The 27,002-nt window shown below is 32.8% G+C and overlaps 1 protein-coding gene across 3 annotated transcripts in view; it reads right to left on the reverse strand.

Moving 5' to 3' along the window:
- Positions 1 to 27,002, reverse strand: part of CSMD3 (CUB and Sushi multiple domains 3) — a 1,164,849-nt gene that overhangs the window by 117,599 nt on the left and 1,020,248 nt on the right. For all 3 annotated transcript variants that reach the window (XM_053559351.1, XM_053559349.1, XM_053559348.1), the window contains 4 exons: positions 13,461 to 13,579; positions 12,424 to 12,493; positions 6,307 to 6,423; positions 3,597 to 3,806 (listed from right to left, as the gene is read on the reverse strand). In XM_053559351.1, coding sequence (XP_053415326.1) covers positions 3,597 to 3,806; positions 6,307 to 6,423; positions 12,424 to 12,493; positions 13,461 to 13,579 — 516 coding nt within the window. The remainder of the gene's footprint in view (positions 1 to 3,596; positions 3,807 to 6,306; positions 6,424 to 12,423; positions 12,494 to 13,460; positions 13,580 to 27,002) is intronic.

Below are 27,002 nucleotides of genomic sequence, written 5' to 3' on the forward strand. Positions count from 1 at the left end.
ATTCTAATTAATAAAACTTGAATTGCTGACAGTTTTGCTACTAAGCTGTATGTAAAATTTTATATTCCCCAAATAAAAAAATTATATTTGAAATTAAATAACCTATCCTGTGTTTGTCACGCTATAACTTCAATTTTTAGTACTACAGATTTCAAAATACACAAATTCTTTCAAAATGTTAAATGCTTTGATTTTTAATGTTTTTCATTTTAATTAAAGTTCCAAATGCAAATATTAAAATCAAAACACTTCTCACTCCAGCTTAAGGCAAATGTATCATCTGATCATTAGGAGTTGGAATATATTATTGTATTACATAAACCCTTTCAATTTTCATTCATATTTAAAAGATAATTTTAAGTGGGAAAGGACTCTCAGGCAAATGTATGATCCTGTGATAATTCATACAATGATTTTACTTTCTACACTTTTTAGTTTATTAAGGAAATATAGAAATATATTCTAAATGTTCTGGAGAAAAGCTCCCATTGTAATATTATGCACAATACAACTTTATAATAGTTCCTAATAATGTTGTCAGTAATAATAATAATTCTGGAACCAAGTTCTTCAATAGAAGAGTCCACTTAATGGTATACTATGCATTTTTCCAAAACTCATAAAGTTCTTAAAATTTTACCACAAAATGAATGCAAAATTAATGGTGACCATGTGAATTTATATGTTAACTATTTATTTACAATGTCATAGTTCAAGGCAGTATAAGAATAAATAATTCTGAAACTCAGTGTGACTCACAAATAACATACACTCCTCATTATAATAATATGGTTCATATCAATAATGCAACATTATGTTGATAACAGTGACAAAATTTGTATATCTTTTATGCTTTTATTAATAGTGAATTGATTTTTAAGAGCACATTAACTGAAAAAATGCAGTGTTAATAAAGTTTAAATTATAGTTTTATATTATTCAAAGAGGAACATTATTTTGAGTGGGGGGGGGAATGAGGATAGAAAAATAGATGTCGTGAGATTGAAGGAGAATGGCAAAAAGCATGGCATAAGGCCATGCAGACCTGCTAGAGTGGGCCATAAATACAGTTCTTAGCCATCTAGCATCTAAGAAGAGAGAAACTCAATCAGTTACCCAACTGTTTTCAAAATAATTAATTTCCTTAGGAGGATGGTTAATTCTGTACTCATAGGTAGTAAAAATGTCTCCCATTTTATGGGAACAATGATGCATAACATACTACATTGTTTTCACATTACGTGTTCTAACATAATACATTTTATAATTATTTTAGATTCATGTGGTTTAATGTTTACAATCTCTATTCTAACTATTCTCAAATCTCCTTTTTGGTAGATACTTGCAGCAAATATTTGTTGTTTCTTACCTATCTGGGGCATGAAAAGATACTTCAGTGATCACCAGAAATATTCCTATTCTTGCAGAGCTCAGATCTGAAAGCATTACATCCTCATAAACTTCCTTAATAATTATGACTGAGATGTAATCAAATTTTAAGTTATTTTGATTAAAAAGTTCAGTCATTGGAAATTCATGTGTAAAATGTCATTATAACTTTAAAATTTAATTTTATACAAACTTATACTTCTAAGATCTGAAATAATATAATAACAATAGCTAAAATGTACTAATAATTACTAATAATATATATCATGGTATATATCATGAACTTTATTGTTTAAAGTTCAATGCAACTTATCTGGAAGCTATTATAATTAACTCCATTGTGCAGGTGAGGAAATGAAGGGTAAGGCCTAAGCTACTTTAGATAAAATAGGCAGAATCAGCATTTGAGCCTTGTCAAATTGACCTTGTCACATGGTCAACATTAATTTTACATTCGTTTTGGTAAAGTTTTAAGAACTTTATGAGCTTTGGAAAAATGCATAGTATACAATTAAGTAGACTCTTCTATTGAAGAACTTGGTTCCAGAATTATTATTATTACTGACATTATTAGGAACTATTATAAAGTTATATTGTGAATAATATTACAATGGGAGCTTTTCTCCAAAACATTTAGAATATATTTCCTATATTTCCTTAATAAACTAAAAAGTGTAGAAAGGAAAATCATTGTATGAATTATCACAGGATCGTACATTTGCCTGAGAGTCCTCTTACTTGTCCATACTCTGCTCAAAGGAGACAAATATTTTGCTTGAGGTCATGCAGCAGTTTTATAAGAGAGATATCTCTAATATGACATAATGTAGGAGGTCAGCCCCCACAAAACCTGTGGGTATCTCTCTGAGCTTGGAAGTAATGAGAGAATGAATGAAATAAAGATAGGAGACGAGAGGATTCAAAAAGAGTGAGCCCAGGGGACCATCACCTAAAGTGAGGAACAGGAAAGGCCCTGTGTTCTGGACTAACTCAGTACTTATTACATACATTGTCTTCAAATTAGCAAATCACTGATCACTAGGAAAGCTAAAAGCAGCATCATGCATCATCATCTTTACGGTATCTACTACTTCAACTTAGCTATTCTTTACCGACATTACCTAGGGTGCTCTTTAACTACTTAAATTCCACTCTATGTTATTTATAAACTAAAAAATTGGGATGCAGTCAATGGAACAAAGAACAAAGCTTAGAAGCAGGATGTGAGAGCAGATACCAGGTTTGACCATGCACATAGTTTCTACAGGAGGCAATTAAGTTTCCAGGGCTCTGTAAACAGATTAATGCCATACCTATATCGAGAGTTGGGGAGAAAGAAGTTATTCTTCTTATCTCCACCCCAAGAAGGTTTTCTTCTTTCACTGAGAGCCTGAAGTACGTGCTGTTCCCAGCACAACTCACAAGGGCTCATTACCCCTGGAGACCATTATACAGGTGCTCTATGGGGAAAGGTCAAGCCTCAGAAAGACATTTCTTGTCTTTATTTTCCAAGGCCTGTGCTGTCTTTGTTCAACAGACTGTTGGGGCTCCCGATACCCATTGTGGTCTCCCCATGTACATGCTCTCTTCAGTATCCACTTCTTTTATCTTTTCTTTATCCTATTTCTTAAAATCCACACACACTAACTGATTCTTATCAAGAAAAACATTTCATAAAAATCCAAATTATGTAAATACTTTGAAAGGGTGCCCTCTTCTGCCTCAACTCCCTCAGCCTTGTCCTCCCACATTTCCACCCATGTTAATCATCAAGGCATTTACTTTATATTTATAATGGCAAAAGAACAAAATCAAGGAATGTCATGCTCTTTCATTTACTTTATTTTTAAATAAATGAAAATAATTTTATAGACTACAATATGAGTGCTAGAAAATATCTTTTCAATGTAATTATTTTTATAAAAAGAAAACAAATATCCATTTTGCCTTGCCTAAATTAATTATGTACTAACTTAAGGCTAATTTAATCCTCTTTTCATGGTTAGGAATGGTTAGGATTTTCTAAGGTCTCAAAGAGACAACATTCCCCCTGTATTGTTTTAAAAACCTTCCTAATTGAAACATGCTTTCATTTAAGTTCTTTTCTCTCTCTAAAATGGAATACAGAAAATACTTAGATTTAGTTAAAAATTTCCAATAGCTGATTTGGGGCTAAATAAGCTTTCACTTTTTATTATTCCTCTTACCTTGGTATACAATGTGAAACCCTTGTTTGTTTTGTGAATAGTCACTGTGAAAATATAAGCTTGTTTCATGAGTTGTGCTAAATAGAGAAGCTGGTATTTGAGGACCACTAAGCCGACCAATAACGGTACTGATTTCTGAGGATCCACTTCTTACTTCTAAATAATCATGTATGGTTTCTGTAGAAAAATTTACAAATTGGAGATGTACACCTAAAGAAGGAAAAAGCAAATGTAATGCTACTTTATCTTTTACAAATAAACATAAATATACACATAGTCACATTAATATACTTAGACACATTTCCATTTAATGTATTTTGTCATGTAAAATATGCTCTGGTGTATAATATGGACCCACATTATTTGTCCAGAGAAATGCCCCTTGAGAAAGTGGCCAGCTCTCAGCAGTGAGAGCCACATACAGGGATGGCCAATGTTCCCTTGGTAGATGTGCAGATCGCAACACCCTCTTGGAGCTCCCCCCACCCAATGAAGACTGCCCCTTCCTTTCCCACAGCACTGAGGGCTGTGGCTGAGATGGCCACATGTGTGGCAAACAGATCAATAGCTTCTGAGGTACTTTCCCCCTACCCAGACAGCCAGGCAAATCCCTGGGCCTGCAGGGTTCCCAGTTCCTTCTGCATGCAGAGATCACCACCCCTCCACTGATCATGTGCTTGGCAAAGACCACTCTGGCCTGCTTCCATAAGATCCTAGATACTCCCCACCTGACACCTCATGTATCTGGTGGTAAATTATCTTCTCAAAAATATCATTTAGTTGCATGCAATTTATAAGTGTATTCTTTTATTATTCTGCTTGTCCGAGATAAGGCTGAATTAGAAATAATGCTCTCATTAAAATCTAGTGATCATTACTATATGTGGTCATATTGCAATATAGTTTCCATAGCTTTGTAAACAAATAAAATATGAAAAGTGAAACATCTCTAGGATGGAAAAAATAAAAGGCTAATTAAAATATTTGCTTAATTATTTAATATTTAATTGTAGTGAATTTGATGCTTACTACTACTACTATTCTCCAAATTGTTACAATAAAATCTTACATTTATTCAGTATTTTCCTTTTATTAGACATTACTTAAAGTAATTCATATATGCTAACTTATTTACTGCTCATAGTTACTCCTGAGAATGAGAAAACTGTGTCACAGAGAAGCAAAGCAACATGTTAAGTTTACCCAACAACCAGAAGACTTGAAATTCAAACTTTGACTTTCTAATAGTGAAGCTTTTGCTATTAATCACTATACTGAGGCTCTCAAGTCAAATCACATTTAGTTACTAAACAATAATAAAAGGAGTTCCATGGATTCATAAACTTGGGAAATATGCTTTAAAGTAGTAAACTTCTTTCTAGAAAATCAGATTCTTAGAACATTGGACATGCTACCTTAATATGTGAGGCTACAATATAGACATTTTCTGTATTTAAATCTAATATTTAAAATTTTGTACTACTTTTCAAATATAAAATCTTATTTATTCACCAAAAAATGAGATTAATTCAATCAGTGATGAGAAAAAAAATTATCTGTACTACTGGGTTACAGCAATAAAAAAGTTACTGCAAAAACAATTATGCATAAAATTTATGTTGGAGAAATCATTGCTACACATATCTAATTTAGGCTATAGCCACACATATCAACTGAAAAATATCATAAAGTATCTGTATATAACTCTGTACATATCTAATTTTAAAAATTCTGTTATGCACTGTTGGTGTAAACAAATTTGTACAGTCATTATGAAAATAGCATGGAGGTTCTCCAAAAACTTAAAAATAGAACTACCATATGTCCCAGTAATCACACTACTGCACGTATATCCAAAATAATTGAAATCAAGATCTTGAGGAAATATCGTCACTCCCTTGTTTATTGAAGCGTTATTCACAGCAACCAAGAAACAGAATCAACCTAAGTGTGCATTAAATGATGAATCGATAAAGAAAATGTGGTTTAGCTCATTTCAATACAAGGCAATATGACTGAGCCTTAAAAAATAAGAAAATTCCGTCATGTACAACAACACAGATTAACCTGGAGGACACTATGTTAATGAAGGAAGGAAAGTAAGACAAATGACATGATCTCACTATACGTGGAACCTAAAAAGTCTGAACTCCTAGAAGCAGCAAGATGAACAGTAGTTACCAGGGGCTGGGGGAGGAGGGACCTGGGGAAATGTTGGCCAAAGAGTATGAAATTTTAATTAGATAGCAGAAATAAGTTGATTATACAACACTGTGACTACAGTTTTTAACAATTTCTTGTATTCTTGAAAATTGCGGAGTGATTTTAAGTGTTCTCACACACACACACAAAAAGTATAAGGTATATAAGGTAACACATTAATCAGCTTATTTCAGCTGTTTCTCTTGCATATATATTTCAAACATCATAGTGAACATAATAAATATATACATTTTTATTATTCAATTAAAAATAAATAAATTTGAGGAGAAAAGAGAGAAAATACTCATATACTTTCAATTATCTAAGTTTATTTGATTTAAGTAACAATTATTCAAATTTCCCTCCTCAACTTACCTACTTACAAGTACAACAAAATTAAACCGCTATTTGTAAATATTTTATAAGTTCTTATTAGACTTTGATATTTCTTTTTAAAGATCCATTATTAAGTATTGAAAATTCTTGCACATGTTCATAATATACATACCAAAACCTATGGGCAGTTTTATTGTCCAAGTACAATCTAAACTGCTGGGATAATTTCCAGGAAACCCAGGACTGAGGATCACGCCACTGAAATCAGACATACCACCACCACACTGAGCTGTAAAATAAAAGAATCCATGTAAACCAGAGTCATGGAATAATTCACCGTATTAAAAACTTACTAAAGTCATTTCATGTTTTCATTAAGTCTCTGAGCTAAAACTGATATAAATTTGAATGTTGTCAACTCTCATTCATCATACACCAGTAAGAAAATAAAATTTAAGAGCAATGTATTTTTCTAAAACAGTGTAAAACAGATATCAAACTTCCTTCTTCAGAAATAAGTGCAAACTAGATGAATTATCACATAGCAAGTAAGAGCTCATATGCAGTGAATGCAATGGAAAAAGAGAAATGTTTGCAGCGTTTATTTCTCTTCCTTAAGTATTCCTAGTAATGTCTGAATCATTCCAGAGAAGATATAATTTAGATCAAAATCTAGCCAACCACTTTAGCTCTGATAAGTATTGTATTCATTCGGGAATCATTCTCACAACCTTGCCTCCTTTTTCTTTTTTTTTTTGTGAGAAGCCTCAAAAAAGAATTTTAAAAATATTGGTTTCCTTTCATGAAATGTGATGGATTCAGATATTATAGGTGCTATATGGCTTTATTTTATACTAAAGGATGAAGAGTAACGAAATGTAAATAAGTAAAGATGCACACAAATGTGAGACTTTTAAGCAGAATTTATAAATGTGCTTGTTTTGAATCCCTATTATCCACATTTACTATTAATAAGCTAAGCCTAAATTAAAAGAATAGAAAATTACCCATTTTCTTTTTATATGATTAGATACAATTATTTAAAATGTATTAAAGAACAATTTCATTTTAGAAGCTCATTCTTTCTTCTAAATGCATATTTTATCACTTCACTGTTGAATGAAGAATCAAATTTCATGTCTGCGAATCAAATTCAAAGTTACTTATAGATGTTTATTTGCAAATTCATTCATTTATTTCTTGCAAGAATAGCAACAGATAGATATTCAAACTTCAGGTTATAAACTGCAAAAGAAAATTCACTAGGAATTTTAGCAATGTTCTATACAATATTCATTTATATGTTTGACAGCTTTTACTACGTGAATTGAATAAATCTGAATAAATTATGTTATCAAGCAAATTTTGTCAGGGAAATAAATATATATTGAGAGAGAGTGAGTATATATATATATATATATATATATATATGGCTGAACTCTTTTATATATGGGTGTGTGTGTACATATGTATGTTTTATGTATATATTTTTATGTATATATTTACATATATATATAAAATATTGGAGATAACTTGCATGTAAACCTTTCTTTCAAATATTTGATTACCATCAAGCTCTAAAGATACACTTGTATACTGTTTTATCCTTTTGAAATCTCAGTTCATTCATCCTTAAACCAAAGCAATTTTCAACAAATACACACTTTCAATATTTTACCAATTTATTTTTCTAAAATTTGTCCATCTATGTATTCATTATGAAATATGAGAATTAACGAGTTGTAAGGAAAATATTTTGGTCAATCAAAATTATTTTTTTAAAGTTTCTGGCAAGATTACATTTGTAGGACTGTTTTTTGTAATTCCAAACTTTGCGTAAAAGGCAATGACTGGGCCAAGTGAGGTGGCTAATACCTGTTCCCTAGCACTCTGCGAGTCAAGAGGCAGGAGGACTGGCTGAGCTCAGGAGTTGCAGACCAGCCTGAGCAAGAGCAACACCCCGTCTTTACTAACAATAGAAAAAAAAAATAGCTGAGTGTGGTGGCGCATGCCTGTGCTCCCAGCTACTCGGGAGGCTGAGGTGGGAGGATGGCTTGAACCCAGGAGTTTGAAGTTGCAGTGAACTACGAGGATGTCACTGCACTCTAGCCCAAGTAACAGGAGAGATTGTGTCTCAAAAACTAATAAAAATAAAAATAAAAAAGCAAGGCAGGGCTGAACTCTGTTTTACTTGCTTGCCTTCACAAATCTAAGTCTTTGAATTTACTCATTGTCTTCCTAATTCTCTTCTGTCCTTTATACATTGATCTGAAAATCCTGTCCTCTTCATTGCCCACCCCTCCTTTTAGGGTAAAAAAAAAAAAAAAATCGAAGAAGAAAGAAGGAACAAAAATAAAGAGTAAATATATTGAACATGGAAGGAAAAAATGACAGATCATAAAAGATATATGAAGAGGATACCAAACAATGCAACCGCCTTCAGTAATTTGCCCAGGTCTATTTGCTCGGTATCTGCAATCTCAGCACTCCTGAGCCTTCCATGATAATTCTGAGTGTGTTACCAGTGGCTTTAAGTAGACTCTTTTGTGCTCTATTTAATTCTTTTTGTTAGGGACATGGTCATACTTCAGTCCTCCAAAATAAAATCATTTTATATTTTGCCTTGTTAATTGTCTCTAATATCTAAAATTGTATAGGAGTGTTCTTTCTTTTTTTATCAAAAGTATCTGGCAGATTGCTTATTTTCCAGCTCACAGGGCTGTAGCCTTGTTATCTGATGATTAGTGTTTTAAGAAATACTCCGAATCAGCCTCTTGCCTTACAATATGGCCATTGTATTAGTTCAAATATTTTAATTTTCTAACAAATGTAGTACAAGCTTATTGTTCAAAATTTACAAATATAAGAAAAAGAATAGATAGGAAATAAAAATGTCCTCTAATCCCACCACCCATAGATAATATGTTTACCTATATATTCTTTTCTCTTTGCTCACATACATATATTGTATTTATACATATGCATAATGAAAATAAGATTATTCTATATTTTTTAGCCTTTTTATTTTTAACTTTGTCTATCTCATTAAATATCTTATTATAATGTTCATTTCCTTTTTTGAAGTTCATTCCTATATAGTGAACATGTAAGTATTGCCTGTTTTTCACTGTAACTACCAGTGTGAGTATGGTTCAGTGGTAAACACTTGAAATAAATTCTCACAATAATCCTCACAATCCACTTGTGAGATAGACTTTATCATCCCATTTAACAGGTGATCAAACAGAAACTCAAAGGATAATATATTTGCAATACAATACATAGTACTATGAACTGAAATTTGAATATAGATGTATTGGACATCAGCAACTGATAAGTATTCCAATTTATTCTATATAGTAAAACTTAAGACTTTCTAATTTAACTTTACCAAAATATCACTTCCATCTAAAACTTTCCTCGATATTTCCTACAGGAATATATAATTGAAGTGCAGACTTAATCAAAATGATACCTTAAAGTTTAGTTATTTTTAAGGAATAATAATTGGTCACAGTAATATAACAAAATGGGAATTGTATTGGTACAACCATCTAAAGCTTTGATAATATTTATGAAAGCTTTTAAACACATATTAAGTTGCACATCTATTTAGGTAAAATTATAAGTAAGCAATTAGAAGTGTGCTTTAATGAAAATACGAGGTATGTTCATAATGAAGATAAATTTGTAAAGTTAGTAATGTGAGAAATACTAATATAATTTATAATATAAAAAGATAAGAAAAAAGAAACTCTAATAAAAGGAAAATAACTACACAGATTAAACTATGTTAGTGCCATGAATAAAAATTTCAAATTCTTTTTCAAGTTTTGTTTTTGAAATTTCAAGTTTTGTTACAAAATTCTGCTTCAAAGTTTGAAAATACGGTATGGTATGAGAAGTTTAATTTCAAAAAGAAGACCATTAAAATTACGTATGTATTGTAGAATCTAAAATATTTAGATTTCTTTTCATTAAACAATATTTATGGAATGCCTGTTTAATGAGAGAACTGTTCTAGACACTGGGGTCAGAATAATGGACTCAGGACCTAAATACTCTAGTCTCATATTAGCACAATATACATATTAACTTATTTTGTTTTTCATTTTTTTATATTTTCAATTTTTTATATTCAATTGAGTACACACACAAATATATACACCATGCACAAAATTCGCAATCAGCATTATCAGTATATATAAATTTTTTAGAAAGGCATTGCATGTGAATATATATATATATATATATGCTATCATTTTAAAACTGGTATAATATGCATTTATAAAAAGTCATAGTACCTAAAAAATTCCTATTAAAAATATCTTGAAAACTAATACAACCTTCATGAAAAGAAGTACAGAGAATTCTTAAAGAACTAAAAGTTCACCTTCCATTTGATCCTACAATTCCATTACTAGGTATCTACCCAGAAAAACAAAAATCATTTTACCACAAAAACATTTGCACAAGAATGCTTTTCACAGCTCAATTCACAACTGCCAAGTCATGGAAACAACCCAAGTGCCCATCAACCCATGAATGGATTAACAAACTGTGGCATATGTACCCCATGAAGTATTATTTAGCTATAGGAAAAGATGGAGACTTTACATCTTTTATGTTTACCGAGATGAAGCTGAAAGATATTTTTCTAGTAAAGCATCTCCAGAATGGAAAAAAGAATATCCAACGTACTCAATACTAATATGAAACCTATGTATAGACAATTGCACAATCACATGAATTATGTAATACAATTATAGTGTAGCAAAGTAGAGGGGAAACGAGGGAGAGGGAAGAGGGAGAAGGGAGGGCAACTGGCTGGAGAAGGGAGAGCATTTGGTGGGATCTCACCTAATGTGCACAATCCCAATGTGAAGGTTTACCAGGCCCCTTGTGTGAAGGGCTCAAGCACAACTTAAATCTTATCTTATAATTGAAAACAATGCAACCAAAACATTTGTACCCTCATATTGATTTAAAAAAAAAAAAAACTATAGCTAATTCCAGTGGCTAAAAATGAAAAAAAAAAAAAAAAATAACCAATCTAACACCTCAGTGCTTTCAAAGTATCTTGCTAATTATATACATTCTTACTCTTAAACACTATTTTCCATTAGTTTTCAACAAAATTCGCACACATTACACATAGGCATTATGGACTGATTTTTGTCCCACCCCAAATTTGTAGGTTGAAGTCTTAACCTCTACTGTGGTTCTTTGGAGATGGGGCCTTAAGGTAATTAAAGTTCAATGAGGTCATAAGAGAAGGAACCTAATCCAGTAGGTTTGGTGTCATCATAAAAGGAAGAGACACCAAGAATATGAATGCACAGAAGACCACGGAGGAGATGCCATCCACGAGCTAAAGAGAGAGGCCCTTAGCAGAAAACCATCTGCCAGCACTTCGTTCTTGGATTTCCAGTTTTCATACTCTACAGAGTCCAGTATATTGTAGTTGCATACAGTTACCAAAAATGAACAAGAGAAAAAAAAAAAAAGAATAGATACAAATAATTTAAAAGTACCATTAAGTTAGAGCAAACATTTGGGCCCAGATTTTCAAAGAATTCAACATTACTTTGGATGTATTACACATCTTGATGGTCTGTCACTACTGGAGATAAACCATGAGGTGTCTTGCCAGAATAGATAAGAAGGTTATTTACCTATTCTGCCTCAGCAGTAAGCAATAAAATATTTCCTTATCTTCCTGATATATATGCACCCAAAAAACTCTCTAAGAATTAAAAACAACAACGATAACAACAATGAACCCATTTTCCTAATTTCTAGTTTAAGCCATCCACTGATATTGAAGTTAAAGGTAAAACAAATTATTAAAATTTAAAAAGAAAGAATAAAAAGGAAGATGTGAAACATTTACCTCAAAATATCATCTCCATAAAACCTGGCAAAAGACAAACTGTATGTATGAACAAAAACATATGCAGAGTGTAGTTTTTTTTTTTTTTTTGTAGAGACAGAGTCTCACTGTACCACCCTCGGGTAGAGTGCCGTGGTGTCACACGGCTCACAGCAACCTCCAACTCTTGGGCTTACGTGATTCTCTTGCCTCAGCCTCCCGAGCAGCTGGGACTACAGGCGCCCGCCACAACGCCCGGCTATTTTTTTGTTGCAGTTTGGCCGGGGCTGGGTTTGAACCCGCCACCCTCGGCATATGGGGCCGGCGCCCTACTCACTGAGCCACAGGCGCCGCCCTGCAGAGTGTAGTTTTACAATTTGATGAAGCTTATAAATAATTTATAAGTCTTTAACTTACCCAGACAAATTGGAATAGGATAATTCCACCTTCTCACTGGTCCAGGCATGCATGTTATATGAGAGTGACCCTACAGAAACAAAACAATGCAGTCAGTACACGTTGTTTATAACAAGTCTAACAGCACAGTGAATAATTAGATGATTCAACAAGAGTAAATATATATTGTCATTTATATTTTTACTTTTACTAGAAATCTTATTATGACTTAGAATAAGAAAGGTATGTATATGTGACTTGTGATAGGGTCTTGGTAGAAAAAATAAGATATGTCACATTAGAATTGTGGTTTTAATATTTTTCTATCAAAATGTTTTCTACTAAGATACTGCAATGATTATACAAGTTAAAGGGCAATGTGCAGAGTAGTTTACAATAAATTGCTATAATATCCAAGGTGAGACAGGTTAAAGAATAAATAATTTCATAAGAATATTAAAGCAAGTCAAAATATATTAAATTTTATATTGAAATATAAAGTCTAGAAATATCTGATTGTACTTCTGAGACTAATAATTTTGATTAAAACTTTAAAAGCCATAAATTATTAATTTTTAATTTTGCTTTGTCTAAATAATTTATTTATTTCCACGTGAAATAATTTCTCCATCAACTTATTTCTTCCTGTATCTATTTTTAAGGAGATTTTTATGAGATCATGTATTCAAGATCCTTCAAAAAAACCCTTAAGAATAATCAATATAAGTACATAAAATCAGAATATGCATCAAAATGTACTTCCTTAGCAAAATATATTTATAGTCAATTTTCACTAATTTGGAGAATTTATTATTGTGTAAGTTCATTTAATGCTGTAAGTTATGCTTAATTTTACTTTGAATTTTAAAAATTGAGGAATTTAGTTGTTACAATCATATGTGAATAGAGACAAAAGTGAAGTAAAGATTAATTCTGATTCAAAATCATTTTTCATTACTTTCATTACTTCATTACTTCATTACTTATCGGTCATTGGTCTATGAAAATATTCCAAAAGGGCAATGTCAATTAAAACCCTAGTTTGAAAATAAGCTTACCTGAAGAGAATATCCTTGATCACACTGAAAGGACACCACATCACCAACCATATATCGGTCTCCGATTTTAATTCCACTGCTAGGAGTTTGTGGTTCAGGACAGGAATCCAAACCAATTGCTAGGAATATTTAATGATGATTATCTATGTAACTTTGAAATGATAAATGCTAAGTAATGCACATCAAGGTGCTAAAATTAGCTATTGGTGTTTAGGAAACTAGATTTTACGTGGAGACATAGAGAATTTTCTGTGAAAAAGATTTAACTTTAGATGTTAAGAGCAATGCACATTCAAACTCCATTGTAAAATTTTATCTTTTTTCATTTTTACAGCACCACAAATCATTAAATAGCTTCATGAGTATACTTAAATTGACTTTAACTCCAGATCTATTTGCTTTTTACTATAAAACAAAAATAAAAATACCCCTCAAAGAAAAACCCTACATGAAAAATAATAATTTATTGTGAGAAGAAAATGAAATAATATTTGCAAAATGTCCTTAGTGAAATGACTAAAAAATTATTTGCTACTTTAGCCCCACTGCCTGCTTCCTTCTTCTTTCATACAGAATTGATCTTTTAATTAATGAGATACATTTTTTTTTTTTTTTTTGTAGAGACAGAGTCTCACTCCATGGCCCTCTGTAGAGTGCCATGGCATCACACAGCTCACAGTAACCTCCAACTCCTGGGCTTAAGCGATTCTCTTGCCACAGCCTCCCGAGTAGCTGGGACTACAGGCGCCCGCCACAACGCCCAGCTATTCCTTGGCTGCAGTTCAGCCGGGGCCTGGTTTGAAGCTGCCACCCTCGGTATATGGGGCCGGCGCCTTACCGACTGAGCCACAGGCGCCACCCTAATGAGATACATTTTGATGTACTTTTTCTTACATATAAAATTTTCTAAATGTAATTAGAAATATTTTTTCCTCTAATGATACCATAATCAGAAAGTGGAAAAACATGTGTCTCATTGAGACCTGAAACGTATTATGTACAACTTGAGTTCAGTTTTCCTTCTGAGAGGTAGATGATAATATAATTCAAAACATTTCCATTATTTTTATATTAATAATTATTTTGCACATAAAATAAGAACACAGTAAATGTAAATGATTTTCCTAAAATGGTTCATTTAAAGTCTTAACAAATTGAGCTTTTCCCAAAATATTTTTCAAATATGTGACTGTTATTATTAAAGACATTTTATCTTCACAATTTGAAGTTAATGTAATGCACATTAAAACGCATTACAAGTCACCACTCCAAAATCATTATACTGTCTACAGATATATTTCGATTAACAAAACCTAAATCTACAATTGGACAATGACTTATATATTCCTTCACTCCTGAGCCAGGTTATTCCCCTCTGACAGATACTCTTGTAGCCCCACCCTCTACATTTCCTTTGGGACAATTAACACAAACTGATGAATAAATAATTGTGCAATTAGTTGTTCAGCATTTATCTCCCTTCTGAGAATGGAAGCTCCATAAGGGAGCTGAGGGTGCACTCTCCTGCGAAGGCACTTGAGCAATCTGCTTGTGTAAAAGAATGAACAGTGCAAGAAAGAGAATCCCTACTTTCATTATTTCTTAATAAGTGTAAACATAATTGTATCTAATATTACAATGGTTAAAGTAGCTTAAATCATGGCACACTGGGTGAACCTTCAGGATAGAAAACAACATAAAAGCAGTAACTTGATAGAGTTGGGAATACATTTGAGGCTGTCCTGAATTTGATAAGTGGAGTCTATGGATTGGAATTCCACTTCCCACTGTGCTATAATTAGCTAGGTCCGTAAACATGCGTCATGTTCCATATTTCTTAATTTTTTGTAATTGTGAATTTATGGATCTAATTTTGCCCTACTTTACAATTTTTAAGGGTGTAAATCTTTCTTCCATGACTAGATTTTGAAATCCAAGAAGAGACAGAAATTATCTTTTGTTTGTTTTATCTTTTATTTGTTTTAATATCATTTAACATGCATTGATGGTTTTCACACATTAAATCCATCTGATTTCATAGAGCTCTTTTTAGGAATTATTGAATGCACAAAAGGTGAGCTATGAATATATGTCTTATCAATGGGATTTTACTTCCTTTAGTATCATCCTGTTCCCTTGGGAGTCGGGAAGAGTATTATATATTATATTATTGTATTACTTTTCACCATTAAGGTCATTCCTGCGATCATTCTCACCAAGAAGAACAAATGTTATACACATTTATTTATTTTCTTTTTAAATCTAGAATTCTATTCAGGATTACATACACAGAAAACTATCAATAACAAGCTGTGGTGAGTTCCTTCTCTGGGAGGGAAGCAAATGAAACTCTGGAAAAGTGAGGCAATAAATGTTGAGATCCTCATTTTTAAATGAGGCTTTTAAATAATATCAATGAACAAGGTGAAATGTTCATGAAAGCCTTCTAACTTTTAATAATGGCACAAAACTCTGTTAGTCATATAAATTCAATTTCATAAGCTGAAAAATTCTTATATGCATTTAGTTGCAAAGAAAAATGACCAAAAGGAAATACGCCAATGTGGTGGTTATGATTCTTGATTATAAGATTACTGGTGATTCGTATGCACTTGCTTATATTTTCTTGCAATTTCAAATTTTCTATAATAACATGAATTATTTTTGCACATAGTAACTTATCTATTAGATCAATTATTTTTAGCAGAGGCACATACACATACTCCCAGAGTACAACACATAAACTCCCTTCTGCTTTTGTAGAAGAAATTAAGTAGGGTGAGCTACTTTCTGTTGAATATGATTATTTCAGGGAAGAAAGTAATGCAATAAAGTAAATCAGATAAGCAAGGAAAGTCATATGTTGATGGATTCACTCATTTTTTTTTTTGTAGCCAGTTTTGTTTTGCTTTTTTGTGAGCACTAAAGAAAGTAAAACACAAATGTCTGAAAATCCTGCAATTCACATTTTTTCAGTAATTTTTTTTTTATTTACACAACTAAATGTCTGAATGGTTAAATATTAACTTAAAAATGTCCTCTCTAAGAATTACATTTCTCCTCTTTATGGTGATAAAGCCAACAAGTTACTTGTAGAAACAAACAACAAAAAGAGTATTTTTATAAAAATGTTGTGAAGGTTTCCCTTCTGTGTAACCAAAGCTAATCTTCTGCTTAACTAATGAAATCAAAATAATGAGCCATTTTAAGCTTCATGGGTATAAATTTTGTAAAATTATGTCATTGCCAATCAATGATGCTCTCTGGGTAAATCTTTTTAATGGGATTGGATCAATTAATCTGCTGTTGTAGCCAAAAACAAACAGAAATGGATCCAGAGACAAATCCACATCAAAATTACAAAGAGTTATGTCTATTTCAAATTACTGTAGACATTTACCATGGCTGAAAATATTAAACCCTTATTTCTTCACATTTAGCAATATTTATTTATGACCCCAAATTATTCTTCACAATTCTGTTTGCAAACCGAACTGGAGAAGCAACGTTAGTAATCATATCCCTTATAGCTGATAATTTTGAATACATACATATATGTTATATATACGTGATAATTCTAAATATATAAATTACATATCTGAATATATATACATATTTTTTCGAGTATTCCATGGTTATGTTAAATGAATCATCAGTGCATTAAGAGAGAGAGAGACAGGGCAGGGAAAATTTAATTTGTATTAAGTCTCTGAGCAACATCGTTTTGTTAAAAAGCTCACTCATAAATTTTATTTGACAACCTATGTATCAACTTACTGAAAATGAATACCAAAATATTAATTCACAGAAGAAAGTAATAGGAATTAAAAATCATTTATCCTTACACAAGAGGTTGTAGTTAGCGATAGTAAAGATCTTAATATTTTAAACATATTTTATGTTTTAAATTTTTCTTTAAATAATGGATACAAAACAACTATTATTTCTTTGTTCAGTGCTACCATTGAGGATTATAAATACATATTCCAAAACTATGTTTTGGCATTCCACATTGATCAAGAATAACGTATATGTTCTTGAAAATCAAAGGGTGAATCCAATATGTGTTGGTCTACAAGTTTGAAGACTTGCAGAAAACGGTACTGGTAAGTATGCAGAATTTTTTCTGGCATAATGAATCTCAATTAATTAATTAACCAGCTAAAGAAATAAATGCCAAATACTTATTATGTATCAAGTAATTTGATGAACATTTGTGGGTAAGTATTTTTAGAAGGAATAATTCTGAATTTATTAATGGTCACTGATGGGCGGCAATGGTTGTAGGACAGGCTTCCCTAACGTTTATCTTAATCCTTAATGTTTTATTTATTTACTTTATCTAAGTTTACCTTAACTAATGTTTAACACAGCATTAATCTATAAAAATCTTGACTATTCACAAATATATACTAATTATCAAATTTTAGCCTATGGAATAATACCAAGTTAAATGAAAATATATAAAATAGAATTATAACATATAGGTGCTATTCATTCATTCAATAAGCAGTAAGTGTGCACCTGTTGTGTGCTGTGTATCAAGTTGTAGTCTGGAAATGAAGAGACCAATTAATAATATGTGCAATGATGTTCTACAAAGACTCTTTGTGGAGCAAAAGAGGAGGTTGGCTTAATTAAGACAATTAGGTAGAAAAATCTCAATAAATGAAGGTCATCCTTTGTTTAAATAATTATTTCATAAGGGATAACTCATGTAAATACTGAAAAATTATATACTTTAACCAATTTTACCCAGTGAGGGGACAGATGCGAGTGACGTTCTGGCAGAGAAAGTAACATGTTAAATGAATAGACTTCTAAGAGATTAGTCTGTCTTTTTGGGAAAGGAGGGAGAGTGTTTTCCCTGCAGCACTTCCCAGTATTCCTAGAAAGGCAGCAAGGAATGAAGCTGAAATGGGAAACAGAAAATAGATTGTTAACAGTTTTATCAGCTTAACCAACACAGGGAGCTGTGCTTTCCTTCCATGCCTAATAGAGGGAAAATTTAGAGACAGGAGTGCAACCTCTTGTGCACATCCTAGCTCCACCAGATGCAATTATTTGGTAAAGTCTGAGATGCTGCCTGTGCCTCAGTCCCCTCACTTACATAATCAGATGACAAAATGCCAACTTTGCAGTTATACGGGTGATACTTAAAATGATACATGCATAATACTTAGAGTAGTGCCTGGGAAGCTCACAACAATTTTATCCTGCTTTTTGAATTTATTTTTTCGGAATATAAAAAATGTTTTGATTTTTTATATTCTGAAAAATATACAAATGTACAATTTGTTTTGATTAAATTACTTTTGCGCTGTTTGAGTTAAATGTGTATGTGCCCATCACACAAACAGTGTGAACTTGTACCTGTGAAGTACGAATTTATCCTTTTCTTCCTGCCCTTTCCCACCACTTAAATTTTATGAGTGATAGAACTCAATCAAATCAGCAAGAATAAAAAGAAAAATATTAAAATGTAAGCAAAAGGTATAGAAACTTTTCAAAAAAAAAAAAAAAGATACACAAATGGCTAACATATGAAAAAATGCTTGGAATTTCTAATCATCAGGGAAATGGAAATAAAAACCACAGTGAGATATCACTTAACTCAGTGAAAATGGTTTTCATCAAAAAAGGTACCACAAGAACAAATGCTGGCATGGATGTGGAAAAACAGGAACACCCATATACTGTTAGTGGGACTGCAAACTACTACAACCTCCATGGGGAGAGTACGGCGATTCCTCAAAGAACTAAAAGCAGACCTACCATTTGATCCAACAATCCCACTACAGGGTCTTCACCCAAAGGAAAGAAAGACATTTTATAAAAAAGACACCTGCACTCCAATGTAAATTGAAGCAGCAAAATTCACCATTGCAAGTATGTGGAAACAACCCAAGTGACCGTCAATATATGGGTGAATTAATAAAATGTGGTATGTGTATACATGAAGTACTACTCAGCAGTTAGAGGAATATGTAATAACCTGGATGGACCTGGAGACCATTCTTTTAAGTGAAGTGTCACAATAATGGAAAAACAAATACCACATGTACTCACTATAATGATGGAGCTACTCAATGAACAATTATGTGCACATATGGAAACCAATGTTAACTAACATTATTGAAGGGTTTTAGGTAAGGATGTCAGTTTGTATTTTCGATAAATAACTCTGTTAAAGAATATTCTTCCTGTTGTCATAAAGGAAAAGGATATATTTCTCTTTAACATCAAGAAGTTTTACATAAATAAGCTAGGGATATTTATGAAGGAAAATACATGAAGATTTATGTAAAGCACAAAGAATTTAAGTACCTTGAGTCTTTTGACTGACTGAACATAGGAAGCTGCTTCTTTCTACATGCAGCTAAAACGTTATTGGCTTAACTGCAAGAAAATCCTGGGCACCAGGAGCGTTGTCATTAGCTCAAGATAGAACTAGAGAAAGTTTACGAAGATGAAAATGCAATGTTTACAAAATTCGGAAGCCTAGATAAGCTAAAGCCATCTCTAAAGCATCATCAGAAAGGGGTGAATAGTCAATGAGATGATCAGGAAATAAAATACAATAAAGAGAAGAGGAAACAAACTATGATAAATCTGTAAGGGCCTCACAGGATTAAGGAGTGAAACGTGTTTATAAAGATCAATTACACTTATTTGCGTGCAATATGTTCTGAGTTTATGGCAATTGAAATTAGAAATGACAAATACTAATAATTTAATTTGGGCAGAAGACGTTTCTACAATTAATAATTTATGAGATGTTGACGTGCATAAACTAGTTAAAACAAGAAAATTAGTGTAAGTAAAAATATAATTAATCTTAAAGCCCCTGTTTTTCTCAAATAATCAATTATATAATTAGCCTGAGGGAGAAGAGCATTTTTAATGATTATAAAAGCAAACTCAATAAGACCTAATACATTATCTTTTAAGCATATTGCTTGAGGATGGAAAACAGTAAAATAACGCTTGTGGTGAATTGAATCATTTCCTCTTTATAAGATAGAGTCAAATGCATAAATTTCTGGGCATTTATCATTTTGTGACTATTTTTACGGTGTTAGGTATTCAGCCCAGCACTGCAACTGTGGCATGAGATGGAAAGATGTGTTCAGACCTCGTAAGTTTTCCCAGAATTTCCCAGAATTCTAATGAATCATGAGTACTCTTTGGTGCAGAGGGAGAAAAAAATCTTTTCATGTACCTTTGTCTCCCTTAGGGACCAAATCCTAAAATCTTTGAGGACATCCAAAGACCCTCCAAGGTGGTCTTTTAAGAATAGGTATATTTTATGAGTTAGAAACCAATCTTTGTTTATTCCTTTATAGATGCTGCAAGCTCCCATGTAGGATTTTCCATAAGTGAGATTTAAATGTGTGCCTCAACAAATTTAAAGAAATGAGATGGAGATGGCATATTCATATTACAACCAGGAAAACAGTCTAATTCAAACTTTATGTTTAGGCTCCACCAGAATTCATATGGCAGAGCAACTAAAAACTACATGTTCTCTTTGTGGAAGCCTACTAAGAATTGATATATTTATTGACATTCCATGAACTAGAAGCATTTTTCCCTAGCAACACAAATGATTATGTAAGATACACAATTACAACCAGGAAAACATATGTTAAAAAAATAACATCAAGGAAATAGAAATTATCAGTTTGAGAATTGATTCCCACTTCCCAGTGCTATTGTGGACAAGGAAACAGAAAATTGCGTTATTTTACCTAAGAAAGTTTTAGATATTTTATGAATTTGTTACAGCTATGTTTATTTACATGACTAGTAACCACCACACATTTCCAATATAAACAATCTTGTAGCTTTATGTCAATTCATAACATATCAGAAACTAGTAAAATATTAATAAGGCCCCCCAATTAGTGGCCTTATTAGGCCACTAGGAGAATAGTGTTGCAATTTCTCTCTATTAAACACAGAAAAATATTTTCACAAAACTGTGGTATATTTGCCTCAGTTTTCCTTACATCTACCAAGATTAGCAGGCAAATACGTTTTCTTTCCTTATTCCTGCTTTCTTCCTCTTTAATATTCACCCCTCTTTGTTATTAACAGAAAGAAAAAAATGGATTTTTTTCTCAATCTTTTCATTAATTTTATCTGGCTATTTATGTATTAGGTAATATTTTAAAAATTGTTTTCATAAAATCAGTAGAATACATCTAGGAGTGAAATTTAGATATTTCTTGGAGAAATTTATATATTTTTTTCTTTTTTAAAAACATTTTTTTGAGACAGAGTCTCACATTTTTGCCCCTGGTGGAGTGCCCATGGCATCACAGCTCACAGCAACATCAAACTCTTGGGCTCAAGTAATCCTCTTTCCTCAGCCTCCCAAGGAGCTAGGACTACAGGTGCCTGCCACAACACCCAGATATTTTTTTTTTTGGGGGGGGGGATGAGATCTCGCTCTTGCTTAAGCTGGTCCCAAACTCATGAGCTCAAGCAATCTACTCACCTCAGCCTCCCAGAGTGCTAGAATCACAGGCATGAGCCACCATGTCGGGCCCTAGAATTTTACATTTGTTACCTCATTGTGTATGTTTGTAACCTAGAAAAAACTACCCCAATTCAATTTATTTATGAAACAGCTTTAACCACCAAGAGAGTATATTTTTAGGAGCATGACTATAAATACTAAATATATATATACACACGTAATCAATGTGATCTTCTTTTTCATTTATTTTGATACTTTGTAGGTAGCACCAAATTCACCTTCCATAACGGCTTCGCTTTGAAGATCGTACCTACAGTGTCATTATCATTAGTTACTTCAGGGAAGGTTTATTGTTCCTACAGCCCATTGCCAGAGGTGAGGTCCAATTATTACAGTTCAATAAAAGTGCGTGTGTTGACCCTGATTTATTGAAATCAATACCTAAATGCTAAAAATCAAGGCGAACCAAGGCCAGCTCTTTAATGGAATGAAATAAGACTACGATCACATATTATCTAAAGTAAAAGCCAAAAGAGTACCAGAACCCTGAGAATCACCCTCTCTCTCATCCCCAACCTCGAACTGACCATAAATCTTTTCAAGTTTACTTGTTAATTTCTCCAGATTCTGTTGCCACTTCATTTGCACAGTTTCCAGAAATTACTTATGAACTCATATAAGAGCCTCATCTCAGACTCCTTTCCTTGGGCCTAATCTCACCATGTAATGCATTCTGCACTTTCTAAAATGAACAGCCTTTAACAAATTCAAAACTTATGTTACTTTCTGAACTGAAACCCTTCAATGGATCTACTCACACATGGAAAAGCATATGCTACATCCTTAACCTAATCTTCCAGGACAAAATTCATTTGACTGATTACTCCAGCTATGTGGGTTTATCTCATCAGCAATAACGGATGGCGTTTCTTAAGGGTTTACTATGTACCTGGCACTGCAATAAGTACTTTACATAAATAACCTCATTTAATTGTACATGTAAGACAATCTTTCAAGTCAGAATCCTTACTATGGGTGAGGAAATTGAGTTTTTTTGAAACATCAGGAATTTTGTGTCACATGAGTATCAAATGACTGTGACAAGATAGAAACCTGAGTCTAACTCCAGAGCAAATGCTCTTATCTCCATGTACCTCCCAGAAGGCTGATTCAAACACCAAACTATTTCCATATCTATCCTTAGTTTTTATCTACCAAAAGGACTTCTTTGGTCTTTTGGTGAAGTCTTCCCTGACTCTACCACTAGGAACCTCTTTAATGTTATAATGATGAATGAACCCCTTCTTCGTTCATCACCTAAATTATACAAGCCTTCGCCATCCTTGGGAGCTTGGTGAAATGCAAATATTTGGCTGAATCCCAGATGAACTAACTTGATATTCTAGAGTAAAGTCTTGCCATCTGGAGTTTGTACAAGATGATTATGATGCACAATCATCTGAGGAGTACTGACTTACATAAACTTATTAATAGTGCTTAATCTATTTTGCAATTACCTGTACTTGTGTGCACGTCTTTACTTCTGATTAGTTTAATAATATTTTAGGGCTGGATCGTATGCAAATTTGCAACATCTATACCCAGAATACCTAGAATTTTATTAGGTTCTCAACAAATATTTGATGAATAAGTGAATGAGTTTGCTCTTATGTTTGGGAAGCAACATGGAGATGGAAATTGTGGGAGGAAGCTTACGGACAGCTCTGATACAGTGGTAAGGACTTTGCTTTGGAATAAAATTATCTAAGGTGTGCTCTACTACTCACTAACTGTAAAATCCCCAAGCTTGGAGGTTATTGTCTAAATTTTATTTTTCCCATCTGTGAAATAGAGTGAAAATTAGCTGCATTATGATCATTTGGAAAATTAAATTAAAAGTTTACAAAACATTTGGATTGGCATTGGTATACAGAGCACTTAAAAGTGTTGGCTTTTTTCGATATAATGATGATAGCATAATAGTGATGTAATCCTTATTATGATGATTAGAAAAGTGATGATGGAGGTACTGATAGCTAGTATTTAAGAACCATAGCAGTCATTCAAATATTAAGCTTATGATGTTCTTTTTTTTTTGTTTGTTTTGAAACAGAGTCTCACTTGGTCATCCGCAGTAGAGTGCCATGGTGCCATAGCTCACAGCAACTTCAAACTCTTGGACTCAAGTGATCCCCTTGCCTCAGCCTCACAAGTAGCTAGGACTACAGGCGCCCACCACAGTGCCAGCTATTTTTACAGCAAGGTCTCGCTCTGGCTCTGGTTATGAACCTGTGAATTCAGGCAATCCACCCACCTCAGCCTCCCAGAGTGCTAGGATGTTCTGATATAAATGTCTGCTTGCAGTGTGGCTGTGCCACATTTTGAAAGCTATCATGAACAAACAAACCAATGTGATTCTCAAATTTTAGTGCCTATCAAATTATTAAATAGTTTTCCTTGCTTCTATTATTTTAAAAGGAAAAGAGTATGAAAGCATTTGGCCCAGCTACATTGAAAATTTTCTTTAAAATATACTTTTATGTTTGTTTACTCTAATGCCTGACAAAAAGAAAACAAAGTCTTATAAAAACAAAGAAAATAGTTTTTCTTTTTCTAGAAAGAAGCAATTTTCTAAATCCTGCTATCCTTCTGTAATAAATAATTAACGAAGGAACCTATTAGAAATTAGCACATTTGGTACAACGAGCTTAGCAGTCAGAAATTTGACTAGATGACAATAGCCAAGGCACGGTCCACAATTACACAAACCTTTGATGTCCCTTAAATAAGTATAGTCACTGTTTTCTGAGTTTTCCAGCAAATATTCATTGTGGATTTTAAAAAAGCAACACATTGCCTTTTGCCTTGTTGGAAATAAATAATGTACAATATACAGCCCACAAGTAATTTAAAATTCATTGAGAGATAATTCAAGCATGCTAATTAAAACTATTATTTATTTAACTGCAAACATGGCAGTACCTTCTGTACCGTTCCTCCACTCAAATCTCTCTAATCATTCCCCATTTCAATTACAGCAAAAAATAAACTCATTAAAATGACTTACGGGTATAAAATCCCACTACAATTTCGTTTCTCACCCATATTTTCTGTTCCCTCACTTCTTTGATACTCATACCTCTGACTTACAGTATTTGCTCTGGCTGTTCCCTATACACTTTCCTCATTTGTCAAAAGACTTATTCCTGCATCACTTTCCATTCTTTGCAGGAAGGTCACCCTCTCTATAAGGTCCACTCTGACCATCATGACATCTCTCTCTCCAGCCTGAACATTCCTGATCCCTCAACTCTGCATTTATTTCCTTTTAAATGACATCCCTTTCTTAAATATCATACAGATTACTTCATTATTATTATTTTTGTTTACTAACTGTCTTCACTTGACAGACTGTAAGCCCCATAGTGGCAAAAGTACATTGCCTCTTTTGTTTACTACTATGAACAATGCCTAACACACAAGTGTGTGGTAATTATGTGATGAATGAATGAAGAGACAGGCATTGAAAAGGGTGAAAAGGAAGTGATATCAGACTTCAGAGAAGGAAGATACTACTGAGCTGGGATGATCAGGTCATCAAAGTTAAGACGTATGGTAGAATACAAGAGTTAAGAGTCTTACAATTAGAAAAAGGAAGAAGAAAAGTAGAGCACTCCCGTAGAGGGAATGAACCCTGAAAGGAACAGACACAGGAAAGGCGTGATACGTCTCACAGGTAAATAATGACTTCATTTGATTGGTTAAGGAATATCGCAAGAAATTATTGTTTGAGTAAGAGGCTAAACAATGCTGCCTTTATTTAGTGGAAAGAAGGCAATGATATGAAATGATCAAATATTTAGAAATATTAATAAGACCCAGCCATAGAAAGGATTGAGCAGAAGTAACAGCAGATGTGACTGATATAAATAATGATAACAATAATAGTAAAATAAGGGTGAATCATTTCAGAGTTAAAGTGTCATTACCTCGAGTTCAAAGGGGAAAGAATCAATATAGTGATAAAAGCCGGTCTGTCTGCCAGCATTTTATCTTTTAAGTAAATTAAAAATGGAGCATATCTGTGCAGTAACCGTGCCATAACACGGACTAAATTTTTCTTCTCTGAAAACCTCATCAGTGAGTAGATAAATCAAGTAGAGAACACATTCCCTTGCTGGGAAGAATCTCAGCCAAATTTCCATTTACCTAGGAAGAACACCTGCCATGCTTCCTGAAACCTTCACTGCTTAAAATACTCTTTTACAAATATAGTATGATTCTGTGTTTCTGAAACAAATAAAATCCATCCTTTTTTTATACAAAATCTTAAAGACTTTTGTATCCCTTACTGGTTGTCATAGTGCCATCCTAGGCTATTATTTACCAATTATGATTCCTCCCTTATGTTACCTAGTGGCGAGAACTTTTATTTCACAGACAGGCTGTCACAAATGAACTACCAAACATGTGCAGTAAAATAGGTTTCTCTTTGACCAAAAAAAAAAAAAAAAAAAAAGTTAATATACTTACCTTGTTTACACACGTGCAGATACATACACCATACATATTATTATTTCTCCTAGTACCTATTTGCTTAAGTATTTTGCTTTTTCTAAGTATCTAAATATAGAGGGTTTTTTTTAAAGGTTATAATCCTTGTTTACATTCATTAGAAAACACAATTTTATCTTACAGAGGCTAGATATCTCAACCAGTAATTAGAGGGCTTTCCCTACAAGGAAAGTCTTTAAATATTCTGTGTCTCACTAATATAAACTATCTCCACAAATAGACGGATTCTTGAATTACAATAAAATAGATGTTTCTCCACTAAAAGAAGCCTACCTTTTTGAAACCTGACAGAGCTTTAGATACTTTTCCATGAGCAAGATGTATTGTTTGGAAAAAACTCACAGTGCTTGGGTAGAGGGCAGTATATTTCCCCGAGTTTCTGGAAGTCATGTTCTCGAGTATGCAGGGCGCAAACAGTGAGCCCTTCCTGTGGCCCTGCTGGGTACTGTTCTAAACTACAGCTGCTCCATGTAGCACCTGAT

This window comes from Nycticebus coucang, chromosome 13, assembly GCF_027406575.1.
Source record: "Nycticebus coucang isolate mNycCou1 chromosome 13, mNycCou1.pri, whole genome shotgun sequence".
NCBI lineage: Eukaryota > Metazoa > Chordata > Mammalia > Primates > Lorisidae > Nycticebus > Nycticebus coucang.